The sequence below is a fragment of the Nanorana parkeri genome, unplaced genomic scaffold, assembly GCF_000935625.1.
Source record: "Nanorana parkeri isolate BGI_ZX_2015 unplaced genomic scaffold, ASM93562v1 scaffold577, whole genome shotgun sequence".
NCBI lineage: Eukaryota > Metazoa > Chordata > Amphibia > Anura > Dicroglossidae > Nanorana > Nanorana parkeri.
The window spans coordinates 635,843-660,237 of NW_017306845.1; the positions used below are offsets into that span (position 1 = coordinate 635,843).

Here is a 24,395-nt window from a genome sequence, read left to right on the forward strand (position 1 = left end):
CTTAGTTTCGTTTGGAACGAAATTCAATTTATTTTAAGGGTTTCTAGAGGCAGATGAAGTGGCTTGCTTAAAGCCAATTGATGCAGTTCTGATGGTATTTATCCCAGAGTTATAAAATAACTTTAAGATATACTGTAGTTGTTGGTAAAGTGAAAAAAAAAAGATTTGGGAGGAGATCATTTCAGGTTGTTGCAAAACGAATGAACTTTGCTGCCTGGCAGTGAGGAAAGCAAATAGAATTCTGGGATGCATCACTAGAGGAATGACCAGCAGGAGGAAGGGGATCCTTATTTCCCTGAATACATCCTTTAGAAGACTGTTCTGGGGACCTCATGTACAAAAAAGATAAGATTCCAGAGAAGTGTAACAAAAGTGATGAAAGGTCTGAGGGATAAAACATATCAAGAGAGACTGAAGGATCCTATTATGTACAGTCTTAAGAAAAGAAGGTAAAGGAGGGACATGACTGAAACCTTTGAATATAATAAGGATGAAATAAAGGTTCAGGAGGCCAGTATTGTTGATCTTAAGCCAACAAAGAACAAATGCACATGGCCTTAAACTAGCAAGATGAAAGTTCAAAACTAACCTAAAATTATTATATTGAGAGAGGAATTGCTGCTTAGAACAGACATCCAGCAAAGGTAGGGAGTCAACAGTAAGTGAATTTGAGCTTGGGACAAACAAGACAAAGGTAAAAAAAAAAAAAGGGGAGCCTTGATGGACCACTTGGTCTTTTCCTGCCGCCACTCTTATGTCTCTATTCAAAGCCAGGTGACTACCATTTAAACAAACAAATGTTCAGAGGAGATCATAGTAGAGGGGTTCTGCTTTGGTAACCAAATATCCCTGGTTACACTTTTGCTTTTAAGCTACCATACCCATGTTGTAGTGACAGGTTTCCTTTAAAAAGGTTGTTCAATGCCACATGTTAGCGTAGATTTTTTTCCTTTTGGTACAGGAGTGTACAAGAATACCTCCCTATAATAGGCACTGTGTACAGCACTCAAATATTAGTCTGTGATAAGAAGTGAAGAGCTAGAACATGTTGCCTAGGAGATAGGGAAATCACTGCTGAAGAAGGAAAACACCACATAGCTCAGTGCAGGAATTCAACATGAGCAAAAGTGAAATGCATCGACTGAAAGGAAATGTAAAGCTTGTGGCTGGTAGGCTATTTGAAAGATACATGGCAACTGTCTGGAGTGACATAAAAATATAATGCAAATTTACATGTCATTAGTTAGGGAAGTGCAAGATTAATAGTCTGTATTTGAAGTCTAATGCATACAAGGAAGGAAGAAGGGAAGAAATAATAATAATGGCATCAAATAACCCTTAAGGACTGTGATGTAATATCTAATGTGTTACAGAAAAATGAGCAAACTAAACTGCGACATCAGTGAAGCATGGAAGGCAATGTGTTCGATTTCTGCAGAAAAATCAGCTGATTTTTTTATTGTCGGAGGAAACTGCAATAGCAAATACTGTACTCGCCAAGCAACACATCATTAGAGGAAAGTGTCAGTATTGTCCAATAAGGTTGTCTTAACAGAATCTGTTCACTGGTCAGGATTTTATTTTTAGGGCTAAAGACTACTCAGGGCAACACCACAAAAAACAGACAATTACCAATATAGCTATGAAAGGTCCAACCTGATTTTTTAGCCTTGCTGCTATTGTCACTGGAAAGATTTCCAAGTGCGATAAAGAATCCAGAAGAGTGGCATATGCTACAGAATTTAGAGTCATGCACCTTCTAGTGGATGCTACACAAAATAATGAAGTACTTTAGCTTGTGGCAATGGCATCTTTTCTTGTGGGTCGAGCCAAATATGTCACGGCCATTCCTCAGGGGTGGTTTTCCTAACAAGGACACTGGCAGTAGTGAAAACTTAAGAATCAGACCCTATCCAAATTCACCAAAAAACAAAACCTTACTGTGACAGTTGAGGTAAGGAAGTCTGGTATGATGGACTACTGAATAATTCTAATCAAGTTCTAAGCCTCTAAGGGCAGGTGCTACAAGAGTGGATGAAGCCCAAGTTGCCAACTTCAAGGCACCCTATACACATGTGCTTGAACTTTGAATGATTTCTGGGGTGACACAGGAAGCCTCCAGATGCACAGGAAAATGTAAGGTGCTTTAATATACCCAAGTGATGACGGCTTGATGGCATCATGTGAACACAAATACATCATCTTACCTTAGCACTTGTGCCACTGAAGGTATGCTTGTAACCTTTGATCTTTTTTTCCTATGGTCATATTCAAGCACTTCCGGTTATGAGGGGACAACAACAATTTCCTGCATTTCCTCTACCATATGCTCCATTGGTTGAAACCAAGCGGTCATGCTGACATGCTGTGTGCAGACATGGTCCTATTGGGAAGTTGGTCCAAAGCAATGATATGCAGCCAAAACGGGAGTGAGTGCATGTAGACAAGTTGTTACTAAAAGACGGAGATGCAAAAAGCAAATAAAAAAAAAGTTTACAAAACCCCCCAGTATTTTAGGGGAAAAAATTGTTTATGATGCATTGTACTTTAACCAATGAAATGCCATCCAGTTAGGGTTTCCATTTACTTTATGGTAAATACTAAATGCAATGTTTTACTATTAGTAGAGCCAAAGGAAATCTCACCGCTCCAATTCCTTAGCCACCATCAGGACTCCCCAGGTGCTGGTCTAATAGGTGCGTCTCCACCTTAGAATGCAGCAGTATACGAACAGACCACACTATCCAGAGAATTCCAATACTTCAGACTTTATTGAAATTCACAGCAAATCCAGTATATCAGTGAATAAAAGTGTATAAAGCAACACATGCCAGCACTGCACACCCCAAACCAACTACAACCTCTTATTGGAATTCTCTGGATAGTGCGGTCTGTTCGTATACTGCTGTTTTACTATTAGTCCGGAATTAAATTGTTTTAATAGGGTTTTGCAAAACCCTTGAGATTGTGTCTTTATTTAAACCTGCAGCAAGCATACAAAAAGGAAATTTTATGTTACCCTTCTTAGAAATAAAATGAACTAAGCTGCATCTCTAAAGCATGTGCAATACCTTTTGTCTGCTGCAATATCCTTTTATTATTTCCCTTGAGAATAAAAGACATACCAGAAATAATGAACATGTCAAAAGCAATGTCATATATAAATAGAACTTATTTTATTTGTGAAGGTGACCTAATATTTATGCCAGAAAAAGAACACGCGTACAGAAAATCAGAAAGTAGATCACTAACTACTGTTTATTTCTTTACCATGTATACTCTTTGTAACAGTGGTTTCCAATTGTCGTATGCCGAGACCCCCAAATTCCGCTATGCTATGATTCGCATAATGTGCAAAGCTCCATAATAGAGATAAATGAAGCAATCCGTCAAGTTTGGGATTTGATTGTTCTGATTTATAAAAGGTGGATGTTTCTTTTTCAAATGATCCACCAGTTTTCAATGCCGCCATCATTTTCATGTTTAAAAGGGGCTCTTTTTTTCTTCTGAAAATTTAAAATAACATTATTGGATTTCCTTAATTTCAGCTTTAAAGGCTTTAGTTCACAGTTTTGCTTAGTAAATGGGGCCCTGTGGCCTTAAAAAAATCTAAACACTCCTGTCGCCATCACTGACCTGTTGAAGAATTGCTCCCTGAAATCTGCCAGGAAACTGACATTTGTAGGAGTGTCAATCTGCTGTGTCCCTTGCAGAGCTCCGTGATTCTGTAGCTACCCTGCCTTAAAAGGAGAACCATGAGGTGAGTGAAAATCACTCATCCTCATAGTTCGAGCCAACGTGTGACAATAAAACTGTCACACGCTGGCTCAGTAGATCGGGAAGTGAGCGAACACATACCGTCGCACGCTCACTTCTCGATCTCCCTGCAGAGCGCCGTGACTGTCACCCCTCCCCGCTCTGATCCTAGAAGCCCTGACAGGAGGAACGAACGGGTAGGAGTCGGGTACAGCTGGCTCTGCCTCTAGATAGGCAGAGACAGCTGTCAATCATGCAGCTGGGCGGATCTCGAAAGTAATGTCGGGATACGTCCCGGCTGCGGCGGTCTCGGTAAACCGCGAGCTGTAGATCGCGATATACTGAGCTTTGGGTCACGGGAGGACATTAATTTATGGACATAAACTTAAGCAGGAGTGTCTATTTAAATTTATAAGCTGTCAGACTGTAGTTAGTCTCATTCATATTTTGGCTTTCTGATGTTTCTCCTAAGCTTTGGTGATTGTTTGCTTCTGCCTGCTGCTGGGGGATTGTACATTGGCAATAGATAGAGATTTTTTTTAAATTATTGGTTAAATGTACTGATGTTACCGATAATAAACACTGTGCGAATTTCACACAGTGTATGCCGCTGTCTGGCCGGCATACATCGATCAACTGATGCCGGCTCTGTTCGGGTATTCTGAGAGCACAGTTGCATGTAAAGAGAATATCAGTTATCGGCCAGAAAGGTGGCCCATAATTGGTATCAGTCTTGAAAAATCGATAATTGGTCGACCCCTACTGGCCAACCACTAGGTGGTTTGTTACCAGTGGTGCATGCTGGGAGAGGGTATATATGTTCACAAGTGACTTTGGGAAGTCAATCTTTCCACTGGGTGGCTGCCTGGGGGAGAGATGTTGTGATATGTGTGATCCTCCAAGGTCAGCTACCTAGGGAGGGTGACTATGTGCTTGGACTGAGCCCTGGGACTTAGGCTTAGTGATTGAAGTTTGGAGATGGGAAAGCCATGGAGGGACATTAGTGTGCATAAGGAGCCTGAAAAGTTGGTTTACTGAAGTGTGGTGATTTTTAATTATAGACTGGTAGTTGCAAAAACTGGTACCTTGCAGGCAGGAGCTGAATTTCACAGACTGCAGGGTCGACTTTGAGAACTATGGGGTTAAGGCTTTTCCCCATAGTTCTCCTTAGGGTAACGGGAGGACACAAACTAGCGTCCTCCCATCACCCTAGGCTGAGACGCTGCAGTATACCGCGAGCTGCTGCTCGCGGTATACTGAGACGCCGCAGCGGATCCCGACAATTGTGCCGGGATCCGCCCAGCTGCGTGGCTGACAGCTGGCTCTGCCTATCTAGAGGCAGAGCCAGCTGTACCCACCCCCTCCCCCGTCTGTTCCGCCAGTCAGCGCTGGTGGATCGAGGGGGGAATCCAGCCCCTCCTCTGTCACGGCAGAGAGCCGTGACAGGATCGAGAGGTGTGCGAACGGCGGTATGTGTTCGCTCACCTCCCGATCTACTGAGCCGACCTGTGACAGTCTCATTGTCATAGGTCGACTAGAACTATGAGGTGAGTGAAAAGCACTCACCTCATAGTTCTCCTTTAAAGGATCTCTATTTGTAAAAGCTGCAAGTGCTATGTTCCTTTATTTTGGAGTCTACAACACCTCCCAAAGTTGTTCAATTAAAGTTCATTAAGCATCAGAACATTGGTAAGGAAATCAGTTTCTCGATTGCCACTGGTGGGTCGGAAAGTGCTTTTGGGGCAATGATGGAACTGTGAGCCCTAAAGAGGCTAGGAGGGCCCTTCGGGGGTGAGTGTGTCACCAATATGTCCTGTAGAGATTTGGAGGTTAGATGGAGGAACCACAATCTTACAACATATATTTTTTTCACTGTCTTGATGGCTCACTGTGTTTAATTAAGCCCTGATTTTACTGCAGCCAAATTATGATTTTTGGAAAATAATATATACATGACCCACACTCAGATCCAATAACAATGGTTGTATTGTGTCCAAATAAATAAATGGAGAAGCAGAGAAGGTGTCTTTAGTATCCACAAAGCCACTGTGATTTAAGATGTATACCAAGATATGAATGGCTGCTATGGACCACACCCACAAACTGTAGCCCAGAAAGAGGTTATTTTACCAGAACATGCCCAAAACATGAAACCAGCGGAGTAGAATTAAAAAGGAATACAAAATATTTCCAGCAAAACACTAGAAGAACATCTTGTGATGAGAAATAACTTCTGACATCACACTAGGTGTCCAAAAATAAAACAATCAGAAAAGTGCTCTTTCCCTAACGTGACGGCTGACCTGCCATGTCTAATTATCTCAGTCTACTGGTGCACAGCAAGACAATCATACATCAATGAGCTTCAATAGTTGCAACTCAGGAAAGCATGCTAAGCGAAACTAATCTTCAAACCACTGTGGAAGACATTCAAAAAACTAATTTGGGAATGTGTGTATAAGAATGCACAGTAGCAAATCTCTTGTGTTCTATATTTAAGCATATAAATCTGTCTGAAACTTTGTACAACATTAGCATCAGCAATGCAGACTTAGTAGAGCTAAAAAAAAAAAAAAAAAGCGTACATATAAAGCGCATCTATACACAAAACTGACCATCAGGTTTTACTGTCATTAGGGGCTCAGTTGGAGAGATTCCTTCACTTCCTCTCTGGTCAATACATTTTTTCTAGAACAGCAAGTAAGGGGAAATCTCTAACAGCAACACAGACACAATACATTTTTTTATGTTTAATTGACATTAGTCTTTTTATTTACATATATCTACTGCTAGCAAGCAGTAGATATATGCAAAAACATAAAAAATAAATAAAGTTACCACATAGGTAAAGGCCCCATTCACACGGGAATCGGCCGGCACGTACAGCTCAGTGCTGTGTGCACGGCCATATCGGGCAGCTCCCAGGAAGGACAGGTGCTGCATGTGATTAGTACACAGCCCCCTGTCCTTCTCTATGGGACTACGCAGTCGTACGCCGCCCTGCACATCCGTGCGGGTGAGCGTACTCGTACGCTGACAGGATGGATCCTGTCTGGGTCCGAGCCCGGAAACACTCACCCGTACGGACCTACACTTGAGGGGGGCGTATGGCCGCGTAGTCCCATAGAGGACAGGGGCTGCGTACTAATCACACACAGCACTGGTCCTTCCCGGGAGCTGCCCGATATGGCCGTGCAGGCAGCAGGCGCTGGCTGATTCCCGTGTGAATGGGGCCAAAAACTTATCTATTTGCTCCCGGCTGTAGAATCCAGGTTCTCGTGCGGCCATGCAGGAGGGTGTGTGCGGGTGCATGCCCATTGGAGATCACCGGCGGGAAGAGGAGGAGAGCTACAGTGTAAGTCATTGCATGCAGCCATGAGCATGTATGCTGGACAGACTCCGTGGGACAGGAAGAGACAGCAGACTCCGTGGGACAGGAAGAGACAGCAGACTGCGCTGGATCAGAAACCGGAACCAGCGCTGGAGGGATTGCTGAAAATGATTGTAAGGAAGATGATGTTTGGATCAAGAGGCATCATTTAAGGTAAGTCCTTAAAGCAGCATGCTTTTAACTTTAACTGCTTTAACTGCTAGAACCTCCATTAGCTTTTATTATTGTCCGTTTCCCTGTCTTCCCACACTTCCTGTATGGTTAAAGGTTATCCATAGAAGAGAGAGTGAGAAGAAATATCCCTAATGGAGCCTGGGACAGCAGTAAAACCTGACAGCGCTTTTAGCCTTTCTCCAATCTATCCAAAACAAAACAAAAAAAAATGTTGATTATAGATATACTTTAATACTTAAAGGGAAATAAATACTAAAATGATTTCAATCATTTTAGATAAGAATATTTACACCAAGCTGATTGTTTATCGTTTTATCAATGGGTCAAGAAATGTATGTATAGCTTGTAGTTATTATGGCTTTGAGGCAGGCATAGAGCCTCATTCCATATGCAGACACTGCTTCCTGCTGTGCAGGAATATTCAAGAGCTCTGCTTTACTGTCACTTCTCACAATGCAAGTCTATAAGTCAGTGGACCCACTGTACACAACGCCTTGCACAGCACCTTAACAACTTCCAGTCAGTGTAACACATATATTCAATGTCATCGAAGTGGGATTTCTTCCGTGCATCTCTTTTGCATATATGTAGCATGCGTTTGTTCTGCCCATGTGATAGACCCAGCACAGAGACCAAGCTTTCACCAACAGCTCCTGGTCTCAGACCAATAATCAGGTGTCAGGAGAACCAGCTCCTGTTCCTATGATCACTGTGACAGCTAATCACAGTAATCATTAGTAAAAAAAAAACGCATACACCTGTATCGGTTTCTCCTCTGTGAGGGAAAAGAGATGCAATGTTTCTCCATGCTCTAGAAGTAAGTATGTGAAAAAAATGAAAAAATAAAAACAGCTAAAATAGTTAGATCAAGGCTTGATCTGGGTTAGTGTCAGAGTCCATTTTAGAAATACGGTCAGAGTTAGTGTCCTGAAATTTGGCCTTAAGAAAACAAGGTATAATACACCTGGATAAACTAAGGGGTTGCAGATATATGTGCAGTTTTACTAACACTTTCCAGAGCTGTAAAACTTGGTTCAGGTTTGTTTTTACCTTAATCCACATTGGTGGATAAAGTAAAATTGTTTTTTATGGGTTAACAATAGAAAGCACAATGTTTAGAGCGCACTCCTGTGGGTCAGACACAACTCTGGAGATTAACTACTGGTGGTGTGCGAAACTCCTCATAACAGGGGGAGGGACCCTGTGTACCAATAACAAACAAACAAACACTCTTCTTGGAGGAGCGCTACTACCTGGAATCACTTTTATGGGCAATGCTTGTATAGTGATGTTGGATCATGTATGTATCAAATACAAGTGTAGAAAAACAGTCTTTTAGAATGGAAAGGATAAGGACTTAAAGTTAGGATGCAGGAGACTCTGCCCAAAAACTCGCCTTATCTTCACTTCAGGATATGATGGTCAGGTCCTGCTATCTGGCAGATGAGAGGTTAGTGGCTGAATAGGGGCTAGGCTGAATAGCTAGTTCCCTCAAGTTGTCAAATGTTAAGCTGGTCTTAGAACATAACTGCAATAATGAAGCCGCCCACGTACTCGGCTGGCCAGGCCGGGCCGCGACGGCTGGGATAGGGAGAATGTGAGGGAGAGAGCGAGGAGCCGCGAACAGCGCTGAAGCGCCTGGTGCTGTATGTATTGGCAATGCTGTCAGGCTGCTGTCTCGAGGTGTCCGATAGTCTCGCTAGCAACGAAAAGCGCAGAGGACTAAACGGGGGGTGGAGGTGCACGGTGGGTAGACGGGTGGGTTAGCCAACAGACATAGTCTGACATTGTGAGAAAGAGCAAAAACTCACAACTACTGTGTAGCACTACCAAGTGGAAAGTGAAGGCAGAATTTGTAATATGAAAGCTACAGATTCTGGGACAATAAAGTAATACAAATAAAATCAGTGTATCTGACAGCTGCTATATTGCAAGTGATCAATTCTATCCAGTACAAAAAACTTAACAGTATACCAGTTAGTGCTCACCTAAAGTTTCTCAATCTAAAGGTGCCCATACACCTTACGATTATCGGACGAAACTTTTCGTCTGATGATCGAACCGTCGTACGATTTTCGTACGACGGCCCCATCCTGCCCCGATTATCGCAAGGTTCAATCAGCGGTAGTTAGAAAAAAACACCTGGACGACTTGCGGTAATTGACCGCAATTATTTTCGTTTGCGCATGCGCAGTGTTAATCGTACGACTTTTGAAGGACGGAAACGCCACCAACCATGCGAACATCGTACGATCAACCAAAGTTTTCAAACATGCTTGACCGTCAAAAGTCGTACGATTGTACAGTACTATCGGTCGGGCACTCTATTCACACGTTACGATTGTCGTACGAAAAGTCGATCGCATACGATTATCGTACGATAATCGTAAGGTGTATGGGCACCTTTAGAGTAAGAGAGAGAGATTTCAAAAGAAATGCCTTAATTGCCTTCACTCCTGCTTATTAAGATGTTTCACCAAGCCAGGTGGGTAAGCGCTCTCAGTGTCAGTCCATTCTGCCTCCATCATTTATTACCAGAGGTCATAAAGTGAGTAAATCCAATAGAAATTAAGTAAATAATAAATCCTTAGGTCCTAGGACAGGAAATCATAATGCTAAAAAGAGTGGCAGAGCTACTTAAAGGAGAACTATGAGGCGAGTGAAAATCACTCAGCCTCATAGTTCTAGCCGACCTGTGACAATGAAACTGTCACAGGTCGGCTCAATAGATTGGGAAGTGAGCGAACACATACCATCGCTCGCTCACTTCTCGATCCTGGCCCTGCAGAGAGCCGTGATCGTCACTCACGACTCCCTGCTGGGATTCCCCCCTTCCCTGTCCAATCCTCCTGTGCTGACTGGCGGAACGGAAGGGGGAGGGGACGGGTACAGCTGGCTCTGCCTCTAGATAGGCTGGGTGGATCCAGACAGTAATGTCGGGATCCGTCCGAGCTGCGCCATCTCCGTATACCGCAAGCTTTCTATTAGACATGTGCACAACAAAAAAAATTGTTTCCAGAAGAAACAAATGAAAACTAAAAACGTTTTCATTCGTTTCGTCAAAGGAAACAAATTTTTATGTTGTTGCCTCCGAATCCGCACACTGAAACTGCGGCCGGGTCGTCCGCCGGCGCGTTCTGCGTGCCGCCAATTTGGAGTAGATCTTGGTATACACCAAGATGGTGGTGCCCGCATGTTCGAGCACTGCCATCTTGGTGTATACCAAGATCTACTCCAAAATGGCGGTGCGCATGTGCAGAACGGGCCGGTTGCCAATCTGGCCACCGCTCGTTCAGCGTGTGACGTCACCGCCGTGCGTCATCATACGCTCCACCTACAAATGACAGCATATTCTGACAACTAAGTTATGTATGCCGAATATCGTTTTAGTATATTCAGGCATATATTACATTTTTTATTTTGATTCCGATGAACCGCCGAATCAACTGATTTTCGTTGATTTGCAGGTTCATCCGAATCCGAATGCACGTCTAATTTCTATTTAACAACTCTTAACAACAATGTTCAACATTTTCCATCCTCTATCATTCTTCTAGAAATCAGAGATTCAATACATTGAAAATTGTCTTTTACATATGTATACAATTTGTAGGTATTCATACAGTAATTACTGAAACATCATGTGTGTTATTTGTTAGGACAGTACTCCTAGTAAATTCCCATTTCTCTTCAGCAAAAAGCTCTATTCACAAAAAATAAGAAAACAATGATATTTACTGAGCCAGTATCTTTCACTGTCTGTCTCTGGCCATTCTTGCTGTATAATATGGGCATGCCAGTACTCAACAAGGGATATCTGTTGTCGCAGGAGCAATGCATGATTTCTACAATCCTCTGTATCAACAATATTTGCTGTCAGTTTTGGTGTAGTGGCACTAATCAAATGACAGTCACAATCGTTGTGACAATCAGAAAAAGGAAGGATATATGCCACTTGCAATTCAACTGAAGCCAATGTTTCCTCTAATTAAGAGTTAGAAATGTCAGTTGTTTTGCTGCTCAGAAAAGTAGATGGGGATTGATTGATCCATCAGGGCTATATTCTATTTGTCCTCCATTGTGTGTAAATGGTAACAATGTTTGGACACTTAGCTGGCTGCTCAAACACAAAAATGGGCTCCCAGGGTTCATTTGGATTGTGACTGGAGTAGGAAATAGGGACTGGAGTGGTAATTTAGAGCTAATTTAGAGGTAATTTAAACCCCGTTAATGAACCCCGCAGCTAATGATTATAATTCCACTAAACTGTAATCATGAGCAACTCAAGAGTGTGCCAGAAGGCTGTCTGTCCACACGTTATGAACCTAATTGTCTATGAAATTCCATACTACCACCACCGTAGGCTTTATATTCATTCTTAAACCCTGATGAAGGGGCACCTTTGAACCCTTGAAACATGCTGGCTATTTGTACAAATTACACTGGCTCTCTGGAATAAAATAGTTCAGTTTAAAGCTCCAGTCCTTATTTCCTTCCTATTTTTCATTAGGATGCTGTTCCCCACAGAAGGACACTGCCTCACATGAGGACCAGATATACATCTACATCACACATGAGTGCAACATAGAACAGCTCTCCACAGTTCAAATTCGCTGGCTTGTGCAACAAATCTGTTCTGTAACAGACTGACAAGCACTAAGTAATAAGGGAAATTACAATAATTCCACAGTTAATTCTCCAACTGTCTTACATATGCCTTGTTCATTGGTGCACACTCAAAATCAACTGGTAGTTCAGAAACAGAAGTCCCCTGAAATACAGGGGTCGGAAGGCTAATATGCCCACAGGTGAAAAAACAAAACTATATGTCAATTTTCAATATAAACAATGCTGGTCATCTGTCAGCCCACAGAAAGTTTTACAATGGACTCTGGAGGTGTATCATTTATTAGAAATGCATACCCTTTGATTACAGAAATGCCATATTCAGTACATACTCTGTATCCGATACAAATCAGAGTCTGAACAAATGCTTTCATAATTACATAACAGAATTAAACCGTTCTACCTAATGCTACATCACAGGCTACCGTACTAAGCAATCTCAAGCAGCTGTCCATGAGGGATAACCATCTGTACACTGTATCACGTGAGATGAATACATTGATCCACAAAAAGAACAGAACAACGTAAGCAGTTTTTAATTGTTGCATGTACATATAATGCACATAAAAAAAACATCAAACAAGAGTTAACATCTGCAGACTGTTGTGTGATGTGTTCAGACACAGCACGTTCACACATGCCAGGAAATTTATATTTGGGTGTTGCACTTGGTGGGGATAGAAAATATATGAAATACTTGTAAATAATGAAAGTTGCTTCAAGAACTGGCCCATCAAAAAAATCTTTTTTATATAGCAGTATATGAATTCCTTTTTATTTCTCATGCCTGTATTTATATTTTTACAGCATCTTCATGCAAGCCAACCTGTGCAGGATCAAGGACAGTGGTTAAGACAAACAATAATGCTGTCAGAGGAGCTTTTGTCAGTTACTCTTTATGCACATGGTTTAAAGAGGAACTCCAGGATTTTCAAAAGTTAGCCCTTGCAGTGGGACTTCCCCAGCACTGGAAGGGTTAAATGCTGGTTTTGGTCTAGTGTCGAACATAAAGAAAATATACTTACCTGTACCTCAATCCTGCCTGGCTGCTAGACCGCTCCCTGCTGCCTCTTCTCCCCCTGGGTACCGGTGGTCTAAAAGACCTGTAATGTCATATCTATATAACAGGTCTTTTTGGCATACCACAGCCAGAGAGGAAGGGGAGAGAGGTCAGTGGTCACTGCCACAGGGCAGAGGATCAAGCGAGTATATCTTCTTTATTCTGCTACCTACATCAAAACGAGCAGTTAGCAACACTGCAGGGGTTAACTTTTTGAAAATCCTGGAGTTCCTCTTTAAACCATGTGCATAAAGGGTAACTGACAAAAGCGCCTCTGACAGCATTATTGTTTGTCTAGTTACAATTCTTGTTTCCCAGCTGTCATGTTAATCAAAGTCACTGACATGGGACAAATGTGCACTCAGACTTCTCTTAGATGGCCAGGAGGAAGCCAGCCACAGCAGACTCTGTATTTCTTTAAGTAAAGGTTTCCTTTATAAACAGTCTTTGTGCACTTTCTGTCCTACCGTGTGTTTCTCATTTCCTTTGTATGAAAAGATCAATTAGGTTTCTTACAAAAGGTGCAACCATGGCTTGAACTAAAACACAATGTAAATATAAATACTGTAAAGGAAGGCTGCTATTATCACCTAGAGCCAGCTATAAAGGCACACTGAATTAGAAATGTGGGTTGAATTTTTCCCCCAAGTATTATGTATTCTTACATGTAGGCCCAGATATGAACAGATTAACTACTAAATATGTTTAATGTTCTATTAACGTTTTTGATATTACTTCTATATATTAAAGGCATTTACAAATAGCTCAGGAAGCTGTGTGATGTCAGTGATCAATTAGGTAGTAAAATGTTAGTTGGTCCATGTGATATCTGCAATCGTATTGTTGATATCATCTGTCCTATGACCTTACACTAAAAATGCAAGGTCTGATGTTCGGGTGGGGGAAAAAAAGTTAGAAGATATATACTTACCTTATAGCTGCCTTTGGCACTGCAGATTGTAGCATCTCAATCCTCCCAAGAAGATCCTGGGAACACAAAGTGTCATCTCCAGAGATCTGGGATCCTCAACATTCCCAGGATCTCATCAAAAAGGTTGTGACATCACATTGCCCAAGGCGCAATCTGGGAGAAAGGCAAGTATATTTTCTATCTTTTTTTTCCCCCCACAAGTGCAGGGTTTTTTAAGCTGTTTTTTTAATGTGATTTAAGATGGGGGGCTATGTAATAAGCCGACCTTGAATTTTTGTACAGAAAAGTTTCAGCCAACCCTTGTTGGTAAATTTTCTATGTAAGTGCCTTTTAAGATTCATGAATAATCTTTTCTGTAAACTGCATACATTGAACTGAGTTAACATGAATACTTACTTGCTTCATATGGTTTTTCTGGCTCTTCGGAAGGGTCTTCCTTATGTACCTCTTGTATCTGTGGTGGTTCTGTTGGTTCCAATATACTGACCGGTGAAAGTGCAGCACAATGGCTTAAGCCAGCATCTCTGGGAAGTGTAAAACTGCGAGGCTTTGCCCCACTGCTACTGAGTACTTGTAATCTGTTGCCTTCAACTAAGGGAAATGGGCCATAGTGGTCTTGCTGGTGGCATTTTGGAGCTGGAAGTGTGGACTGGCGCCTATGATCAGGTGAGGCCACTCCTGGATCAGTGAAAACAGAGTCCTCCAGAGGAAGAGTCTGAAGATAATGAAGTCCTGAGCTGGTTAATGGTGTCTCAATTAAATCCTGCCAAGATCTCCTCTGACTTGCTGTTTTTCTCACTGGAGAATCAGTTGTGCTTCCAGAAACTTCCTGGCGGTATTCCTCATGGGATGATTGGGACTGCGAGGTTTCTGTGGAAGATAACCTGTGTTTTGGCTCCACAAACGGACTGGCACATGACATCTGCAGGAAAGAGGTTTAAAATTAAAGTTGATGTAATGATTTACCATCATACCTTGGCAAATGTTGTATTGAAAGAATAAGTGCACTTTCCACTGACATAACATACCCCACCCTCCCCCTCCGCAGAAGCATAATTATGGAGATCTGGCACCAAGGGCCACTTGTGTTTGTTTACATCCTGCGCCAAAGTCCTCCCTCTGCTGGCCACACCTGTGCAGTAGAGCCCTATAGCCTTTTATGGGGTTCATTTACCTTCATCTACTAGCTGTCTATATGGCTCTACAGCAGAGAGAGGACTTTGGCACAGGATGTAAACAAACACAGGAAGCCCCAGATCTCAGTAAGTATGTATTGGGGAGGCAAAAAGAAAGTTCATGTACTGCTTAAACACGTGTCCCAAGTGTGCAGGGAACATAACAGACATCCTTTTATAAAAAGAGTAATGTTACAGTAAGCACTTTTTTCCACTGAAGAACATACATTGGTGAATTGCAATGTTGCTAGTACAATAGATTGTCAGAGATTGCTTGCAAGAGGTTGTCAGAACCAGCCCAAGGTGTTACAAATGAGTGCTGAAGACTACTCGCATGTCTCTGCACATCACTATTCTCCCTAAATTTTCTAGTCTTGCTTTAATGAGTTCCTCAAAAATCTGGGTCATGCTGTTAGGCAAAGAGCAAACAGCATTTGTAGCCAGCAGTTACTCACAAAAAAGTCCGGTCATACACCGCAAGCGTACCACCATGCATCCTCCTCACCTTGACATGTTTCACACAATAATGGGTTTAACAGTCTTCCATGACTTAAGCCCATTATTGGATGAAACATGTCTAAATGATGAGCGTTCATGTCGGGACAAAGTGTACCTGTGTGTAACAATAGAATTTTTCAGCAAAGCTTGCAGTGTTTGACCGGACTTTTTTGTGAGTAACTGCTAATGCTGGAGCAAGATGGACTCAACCGGTGTGCACCCATCATTCTCTATAGTGGTGCTGCTGTGAAGGAGTGGTGATATTGGGCTTTGAAAGTTAGCTTTTTTTTTTTTTAGCCAAACTGAGACACATGTTCTACTGCCTCATGCAGCTTACTATTGATTACTGAATTGGTCTGTTATAGATGAATATAAAAGTATAAAATGATAGTGGCGTTGTGATAGGCGAGAATCATGCCATTAGATAGGCATTTGGTAATGGTCCTGCTTTGTAAAGTAGTTACTGACTGAGTGAGATTTATTCAGCAATGTTGTTTTTTCTGTTGCAGGAAAGCCTGGACACTTGCTACGTGTTAAATCAGTAGTCTTTATTCATGATGTGCCTTAGGGCAGAAACACCTACTGACTTGAGTCAATCAGTAAGTACCTAAAATGTAAGAAAGGAATACAGGATATTTAAACATGTGGACATTTAAACAAAATCCTTTGATTGCTACAACATCAAAGCATTAATATAACACAGGGCAACATTTATCCTGAAGCTAACAAAAATAAAACTATTAAATTAAATACAACTCTTGTCTATCAAACAAATGTATTAGAGATAACCAATGGTAAGGATTATTCTGTTTTCACACCATCTACAGTATGTCACCATGGTAAAACTGCTGGAAGTATTAAAGTGAAAGATCACCTTTTTACTTTAGAAAACCAAACAAAGCATATACTTTTCCCATCTGGTCACACATTTTATGAAGACATTGTGCTATATTGAGCTGTCATTTTAAAGCAGAATTAAAGTGTTTTAAAAAAAAATAAATGCTAGCAAGTAGGCTTTTATAACAATAGAGACCCTTCTACCATAAAAGCTTCTGCCTAACTTGCTAGTAATTTTATTCTGAGCGTGCACCAATTTGCACATGCCTTTCTCGACATGCCTTCAGTGTCAGGAATAAATTAGTCCCATGCGCATAGAGTAAAGAAATCTGGGGCTGGCCAATCAAGATGGCTGAACATCCCGAATCCAGAAGAAAAGCATGGATGATTTGAGATTGCAGATGTCACATTGCTGGATGGATGTACTTTGAGAGATAAAGATGTATGCATACTTGTACATCAAGGGAAAAGCCTAACAACAACAATGCAGACTTTAGTTCTGCTTTACAGTGACCAGGGCCAGTTTTCCATCACTGGAGCCAGTAGGCATGCAACCTTTGAACCCCACATTTGTATTTCTACTAAGGATGGGATGATGTGGTCAATATCTATAAAAGAAAAATGCACCTCTTTACTGTGCCTAATGGTAAATTTGGGCTTGAAGTCACTAAAAAAACCATAAATGCTGCTGATAGTTACAGTGGGCCCTTTCAAGCTTTGAGCAGTATTTCATCCAGTTTTGTGTGTATTTTGGAAGGAATGTGAAGTGGTGCAGGCATCTTAAGGGGCCCTTTCCAAGTCCAGATCACAGTTTACCAAGGTTACGCAAACTACAGGTTTACTTAAACTGAACCACCCAGCAGGTTCATGACTGTTGACTGTATAAATTTAAAGTGACATTAAACCCTCAGATTTTTTAACATAAAACAATACTGTAATGTGATGGCTGGGTGGAAGAGAGTCCAACCTGACTGGTGTTCTTGTTTATATTATGTATGTACTTTACATTCTCTGATATTGTTTGAGAAGTTCGATTGGAGAGGTTCCCAATGTTTGTTTTTGGCACTACACTAATCATCAGGTTGTTCATTGCCTTGGTTTAATGTGCGGCCATGTGGCCCAGATACGATGTGAATTATCTCTGTATCCCACCACTTTGTTTACAAATAAAGAATTAAAAAACAAAAACAAAACACTATTCACAGGATACATTCAAGTTGTCTGGAAAATGTCAAGTGACAGAAATGATAGTAGTTGGTATCCATGACTGAAAACTGGACAGCCACAACTCTAAATAAAATATTTTCAGTTTCTAAATGACATGTTTGATGTAATGATGTCACATGACAATAAACAAAAATGTATCAGTACTCGGACTTGTAAGTACTCGGCAAGTACCAGTACTCGTACTCACAAAACTGGTATCTGTGCATCCCTTTATTTATATTTATAAAAACAAAATCGTACATTAAAACAGAGATGTACAAATCCCAGGAGCTCCGTGTGCTCCTTACAAATGACAGCTGCCTCCTAATTTTTGAATTTTTCTCTAGTGCAGTCTTGGAGCTCAAAAGTATCGGTACATGTACTTGTACCGAGTACTGTACTTGGTATCTGTGCAACTCTAATATGTTATAAACCATGATCTTAGGGTTGTTGTCACTAAATATGCTAAGTATGAGAGACATTTATTACCATTTCAAGAAAATCATAGCTGTGTTCAGATTAAATTGCAAAACTAACTTTCAATAACCTTATATTAAAAAATTATTTGTGTATCAGTCATATGCTATATCAATTTTTATTTACCAAAATGTTATCCAAATGGATTTATTTTTCAAGTAAAGTCTACCATTTGATCTGACCCTGTGCTGAGGCTTCACCCGTAATAATCATAGATCATTGGAAAGATAAATACAATAGGTTTAAATGTATAAGAACACTATAACAAGCTATAGCTTAAGCTCAACAACTGCAGAATCAAAGTTGTATTGCCCACCAAATTCCCTTTAGCTGCCCCTTCACCAGGATGACCACTCAATGACTATGCAGAGCTGGATTCACATTTGTTGTAGCACATTTTTCACAACTGTGGTGGGAAAAGTGCATAACTGTGATTAGGAAATACATAATAAATTCAGCTTTAAATCAGTTCTATGTATGGAACATCAAGGTGCTTACTGGAGCTGGTCTTGGATATGTGTCATAAGGCGGAGGGGGACTGTCTTGTTTCGGGGTTGATGGAGTTTCTGCATCTTCTTGATCACTCTCACTCCAGTAGTCTACAAAAATAGTACAAAATCAATTAGGAAAAAATCATTTGTCCACTAGCCACCAAATCAATATTTACTCTGACAGATTATTGGTTATACAAAATGTTTACTGTCCACAACTTAAAGCTAAAAGCATAACCAATTTATAAAAGCTTAAAACACCATTACAAGTAGAATTTGAGCTGAGCAATTTTAGTAACCGAAACAAGTGACCCGATAATTCTACTATAGGAGTTTTTTAATACTTTTTGTAGAACCATTTTTTGTGCTCAGTACAGTACTGAGCACCCACATTCCACAGTGCAGTAGTGAGTAGGAAACTATTGTTCAATGTCTGATATCAATTTTGACAAATTAAGTGAAATTTATAAAAAAACAATATAAGTATGATTTCAAATGAAGATCCTTGTAATAATGCTATTTATACAACTCTATAATTGTATGAGCTATATAAATTACATCAATATAACTGGCATTTTCTAATATCTGAAAGCTATAATCTGGGTTTCCTTAGATGAAACTCGCTAACCCACTAGTAAAGTAACAAAGTGGGAAGAATTGTTTGAGTTAGGCTTAAAGTAATAAACTGTTTTAAGAATACCCAAACGGGTACAAAAATATGCAAAAACAAATACAATTGTGATCAGATTGATCACTCTTTAGAGACTGAACTTTGAATCATGGCTGCACTTGTATGCATCTTTGTAACTGTTAAAAGGATTGATTGTACTGTACAGACTGCACTATACTGTTGTGGGTTTTTATTTTGAAGGTCGTACGTTTACACAATGCTTTAGGGAGGATGGATTTATCTATCTAATAATTTGTTTACTGGTTATTTATTATTTGCCCTATTGCTATAAATGATTTAACACTTTATTGAGTAGGATTGCACAATTTTTATTATATATTTTATTTACATATTTATACACCTATTACAATTGTGGGCATTTTTTAATTGCCCTATAGGGGAAGCTTTGCACGGATCAACATGACATGACAAAGCTGAGTGATGTGGAAGTGTGAGGGATCAGGTGCGTACTGGAAAACACACTACGGTAGCAATCCTCCAGCTAATGGTATATGTACATTCAGTGTGACTGCTGCGTATCACCCAGTGCATGATCAGTGCACATTTTAATGTGAGTTTTATATTCATTTAATACATTGTTATGGAAAACACTATGGTCTGTCTGTTCTTTGCCTGTGACACAACTTGAAGGGAAGGAGGTGCAAATTCTAATCTTATTCAGAGAGCTACCATAGAAGAAAGGTACAGTTGCTGCCAATTACCAGGGAAGGGATCAATGAAGAAGCATATTGCCCCAGTAGGGGATCTGCTTAAGAGAGCTTTTATAATTTTAAGGTCCTACCATAAAAGTGAGCTTATTTCCATAAGGTGTGAGAACATGATTATGGATGCTACCAAGTGACACTGCAGTACATCATCTCAAATTATACTACAAGTAAAGAATGTTTAGTACTCGATTTGCACCTGCACTTATTTATGTGTTATGTATGTGTTTTATGACTAAAATCAGCACTGGTTTGGTTCACATTTCTATTTAGTGTTATACATTGACGCTATGAATATATTTTGCACATTTATAGTATATATTTATCTTGAGATCCATTGGGGATAAGCGTGGAACCTTGTGTATTTTGAGATTCACAGTGAACTTCAGTTCTTTTAGTGCTTGCAGGTGTAGGGTTTATCATTTAGGGAGTGTGATTTAGCATTGGACTGTTACATTTGATTTGCTGCAAGGCCTATTGTGAGTTGACACTGGAGGGTTAAATCGTATACATCGCTTTATATTTCTTGGAGACTCCAATTCCCAACATCAACCCTGGCTGCAGTAGGTAGTGATCCTTTTGCTTCATCCTCCATTAGGTAAGAAAAATAAACACAATGCAAAAAATTTGACCCTTTTATAATAGCTTTAGCAGGTTGGCGGAATTTTCATTTCATGTACAGAAATTTCTCTGGAGGTGTCTCAGAGACATCCAAGATTGCTCATTCAAACATTCACATCCATCTTATTATTCCACTATTTTAGTGGACTGTGCATTTTTGTTATCATAAAACAAAAATACAAGGAGAAAGATCTTCATTGTAGTGGCTGTGGGCGGACTTGTCCTTAAAAATTAATATTGGGCTAGATTTAGATTGACTCATTTACATTTTAAATTCCTGAGTTTTAACAGAAAAAAATAAATGTTTACTGCAATAGGTACTTAAAACATGCTTTTTATTTTAGTGTAGCTAATGTACAACATCTGCTGTAAAGCAACAAAAAAACAATTAATTGATGTTTTTCATTAACAGGCCCTTTAAAATATTTTTGGCTACCTTGATCTTGTTTAATCCTCTCTCTCTCCACATAACCAGAAGCCGCCGAGTTAATTCTACTAATCCACCTGTAAAAGAAAAACAATTGCAAACAGGCAATTGCAGATAAAAAGTTACATAAATGTAAAAATAATTTAAAAAAAGAAGGACAGAATGTTCTACATTACCAAAATTTTAGCTTACTTCTCTTAAGTTTTTTTTTTTTTTTTTCAATTGTGTCTGATGTTCAAGTCTTAAAACATATAAATAAAAACTTGGTTTGTAAAACCACACAAACATTTATTTTACTTTCATAGAATAGCAAAGTGAACAAACATCCTGAAATTAGAAAGGAAATGAAAAGCATCTGATATATAGAAATATACATATTAAACTCTCAAATCTTTTTAAATAATTAATCCCCAAACAAACCTCATTGCTCAGCAAATAATTTCTTTACATTTTTGCCCAAACACTCACAGTCATTATGCTTCCAAACAGCCATCTCCAACCTTTTCAGCTTACCTGAACAGTACAAGATCACAAGGGACAGCACAATCTTCAGCAGCTGTTAATCTAATAGCTTGGAGAAGGGAGGAAGGCGGAGGATCGGGGAACAGTGGAGTGACGCTTTGCTGTGCCTGTGTGTTTGCAGGGACACACAGCTTCCTAGCACACACAAGGATGGCTACATAGGAGGCTGCAAGGGCAAGGAGCCACCCTAATACAGGATATCAGGCCAGTGCTCAAAAGACCAGCTGATTCTGTAGGAAGCTAAATGTTTTTAAACATCAATCAGCATATAAATTGCTTAAACATCTTCTGACTTTAATGTTTTAAAGTGACTATCACTAAAGAAAAGAAAAACAAATTGCTAAGTAGTGTAAAGTGCAAAACTCCAGCATTCCTGATGGTGTCAAAACTTGCCCACCCGATCCAGCCTTGCGCACATATCGATTGGTCAGGGAGGTGGCCTCTCATAGTGATGTGCCAATAGGAAGTCACAAAAGCTGTGGGAAATCTTTAATACCAACAGGAAGTGCTTCTCCCTTCAACCTTGTGATACACATACAAGTAATGAGCAGGACATACCTACATTGACCAGCAGCAGTCTCTAAAAATCTTGCGGTCACAGCTGAAGGTCATTCCAAGAGGCAAAATTAACCCAATTAATTCCTCTGCTCTCAAAACAAGCAGTCACCACTCCAGTTGGGTCAACACTTTGCCCACCACAAACATGCACATGACATCCAGCTTTTTATAGTCTTTACAAATAAATGATGGCACAAACACTTCATTACAATTCGACAGAGTAGTCATGGGGAGTGAATAAATGCTAATGAGTGTAAACACGTCAGATTTTAAGCACTCTGGATGTACCCCGCTGATGTTCAATAATTTTCAATGCAAATTTTGTATCATTTATTTTGTGTGGAATGGACAATAATATTGACTTATCATTATAATGGGCAGCCTCACTGGCTAATATGAATGTGCATGAGGCAGAAAGGAAGGGGTGGGGGGAGGGCAACTGTCACTATAAGGAAGGGCTGAAGCTTTGCCTGTCAGAGTGGCCCAGCATTAGGACATAACAACAAGGTTTTGGTGGCTTATCTTGTCATTTACGGCTACAGTTCTGCTTTAGGAAGGAATGCTGATTACATAAGATTCATAGTTTAAGTTTTGCGCTTTTAATATCGGCCTCTTTTGTGTCAATGTGTGCCGCATAGCTATTATGTAGCTTCTTTGAACTGACAAGACTGATTTTGGAATTCTTCCGTTGCCTCATGAACACATGTTTTTTTTACCCATGACATCTGGTAGATGTACAAATTGTGCTAAACAAGGGAGAAAAGCAACAATAGTTGAGGTATCCATTACGTTCAGCAAAATCACGTGTAGCAGTGAGAATATGACTTCCAAAATGAGATATTCAACATCTAAATTGTTAGCTCAGATATGGAACAGGTTTAGCTTGTATAAAGCAATGTACTTAGTGGTGATCGGTTTGTTCCATTGGCTCTGCTGACACTAATGAGCAATCTACTATGAATTTGCAAGTCATTCACAGACTATTTGGAGGAGCAGAGATATCAGCCGGTCAGATATTTTGGCTTGCCTGACCCCCTGTCATAAGACACTTTAGCAGTTGCAGCCAACAGCTAACATGATCTTATTACAGGTCATGTCCAGGTGATAAACTCTATGTACAGATCTGTGCATAAGAGACCAACCAAGGTAATTCAAAGTGCATGTCAATAACATGCCTGTCTAATATTAAAAAACATTGTGAAATTAAGAAAACAATAGAATTCATTTGAAATGAAGAATGCAGCATCAAGAACAAAATAAAAAATAAATATAAAAAGAGGACTGGTAAAGAGAAAACAGACACGTGATCTAAGTATTTGCCTGTATTTTTTTCTGGAAGGCTGTGTTCACATTGTTGTGTTGCAGTAAAGTGCATTTTGTGCCATGGTGTGCTGTAGTGCGATTTGTTTTTAACGGCATACAATACATGAGATGCAGTATATCACCACACGCAGCAAAGAAATACTGTGAGTTGTAGTTTTTACAAAAAATAGTACTTTTGCCTGCCATGGCACATTGTGCATTAGTGAACCTAACCTTAAAGAAAGGGTGCATAGGAAGAGTGGACTTTACAAATCAAGGTTTTAGTGCACTGTATAAGAGTGGTCACCCATAAAAACATATGTATGCCTTTTACAGTTAAGTAATCTCTGAGATCTAGATGTACACATAACAAACCCAAGGTGGCTAGGCTATGAGAGTTCAGTCATACTCTGATAAGCTCCCACATTGTGTTTATATGGATAATGTATCAATATCACTTGCTCTTGATATGGAGGCTGGGACAGAGCTTGTACAGCTCTGGTTGATTGCCAAGAACAATAGATCACTTTAAGATGTCATCTGTTGCTGCACCACTGCATGGAGGGTGTTGATCAGGTATTGATCAGAACCCCACATGATGAAAAAAAATTAAAAAAAGAATGAATGAAAAAAGAATCAGATAGATGTTTTATTCCCTTACAAACACATTAAATAAAATACAACCACAGATGTCATGCACATTTTGTTTTTCCATGTGATAGATTTTTTTAAAATTAGAATACAAGGTCAAACAAAATTGTTTCACTTACATTACCATCTGGGAGATGTGACCTGGTACAATACATTAAGATTACATACCAAGTTAGATATGCTGACAGCTACTGCGATAAATAACTTTAGTCGATATAGGGACTGAGAAGTCCATGTGGCACTATATACAAGTGTTTACTTAAGGTAGAAACAGTGATCGCTATCTTCGCCCTATAA

At 40.1% G+C, this 24,395-nt stretch overlaps 1 protein-coding gene across 9 annotated transcripts in view; it reads right to left on the reverse strand.

Moving 5' to 3' along the window:
* CNKSR2 (connector enhancer of kinase suppressor of Ras 2) overlaps positions 1-24,395 on the reverse strand; it is a 284,331-nt gene that overhangs the window by 25,075 nt on the left and 234,861 nt on the right. For 5 of the 9 annotated variants that reach the window (XM_018562433.1, XM_018562435.1, XM_018562436.1 and 2 more), the window contains 3 exons: positions 21,075-21,142; positions 18,630-18,730; positions 14,335-14,860 (listed from right to left, as the gene is read on the reverse strand). In XM_018562433.1, the coding sequence (XP_018417935.1) occupies positions 14,335-14,860; positions 18,630-18,730; positions 21,075-21,142 (695 nt within the window). Of the gene's footprint in view, positions 1-4,200; positions 4,229-14,330; positions 14,861-18,629; positions 18,731-21,074; positions 21,143-24,395 lie in introns of all 9 variants that reach the window. The other 4 variants (XM_018562440.1, XM_018562438.1, XM_018562437.1 and 1 more) reach the window with 1 other exon arrangement.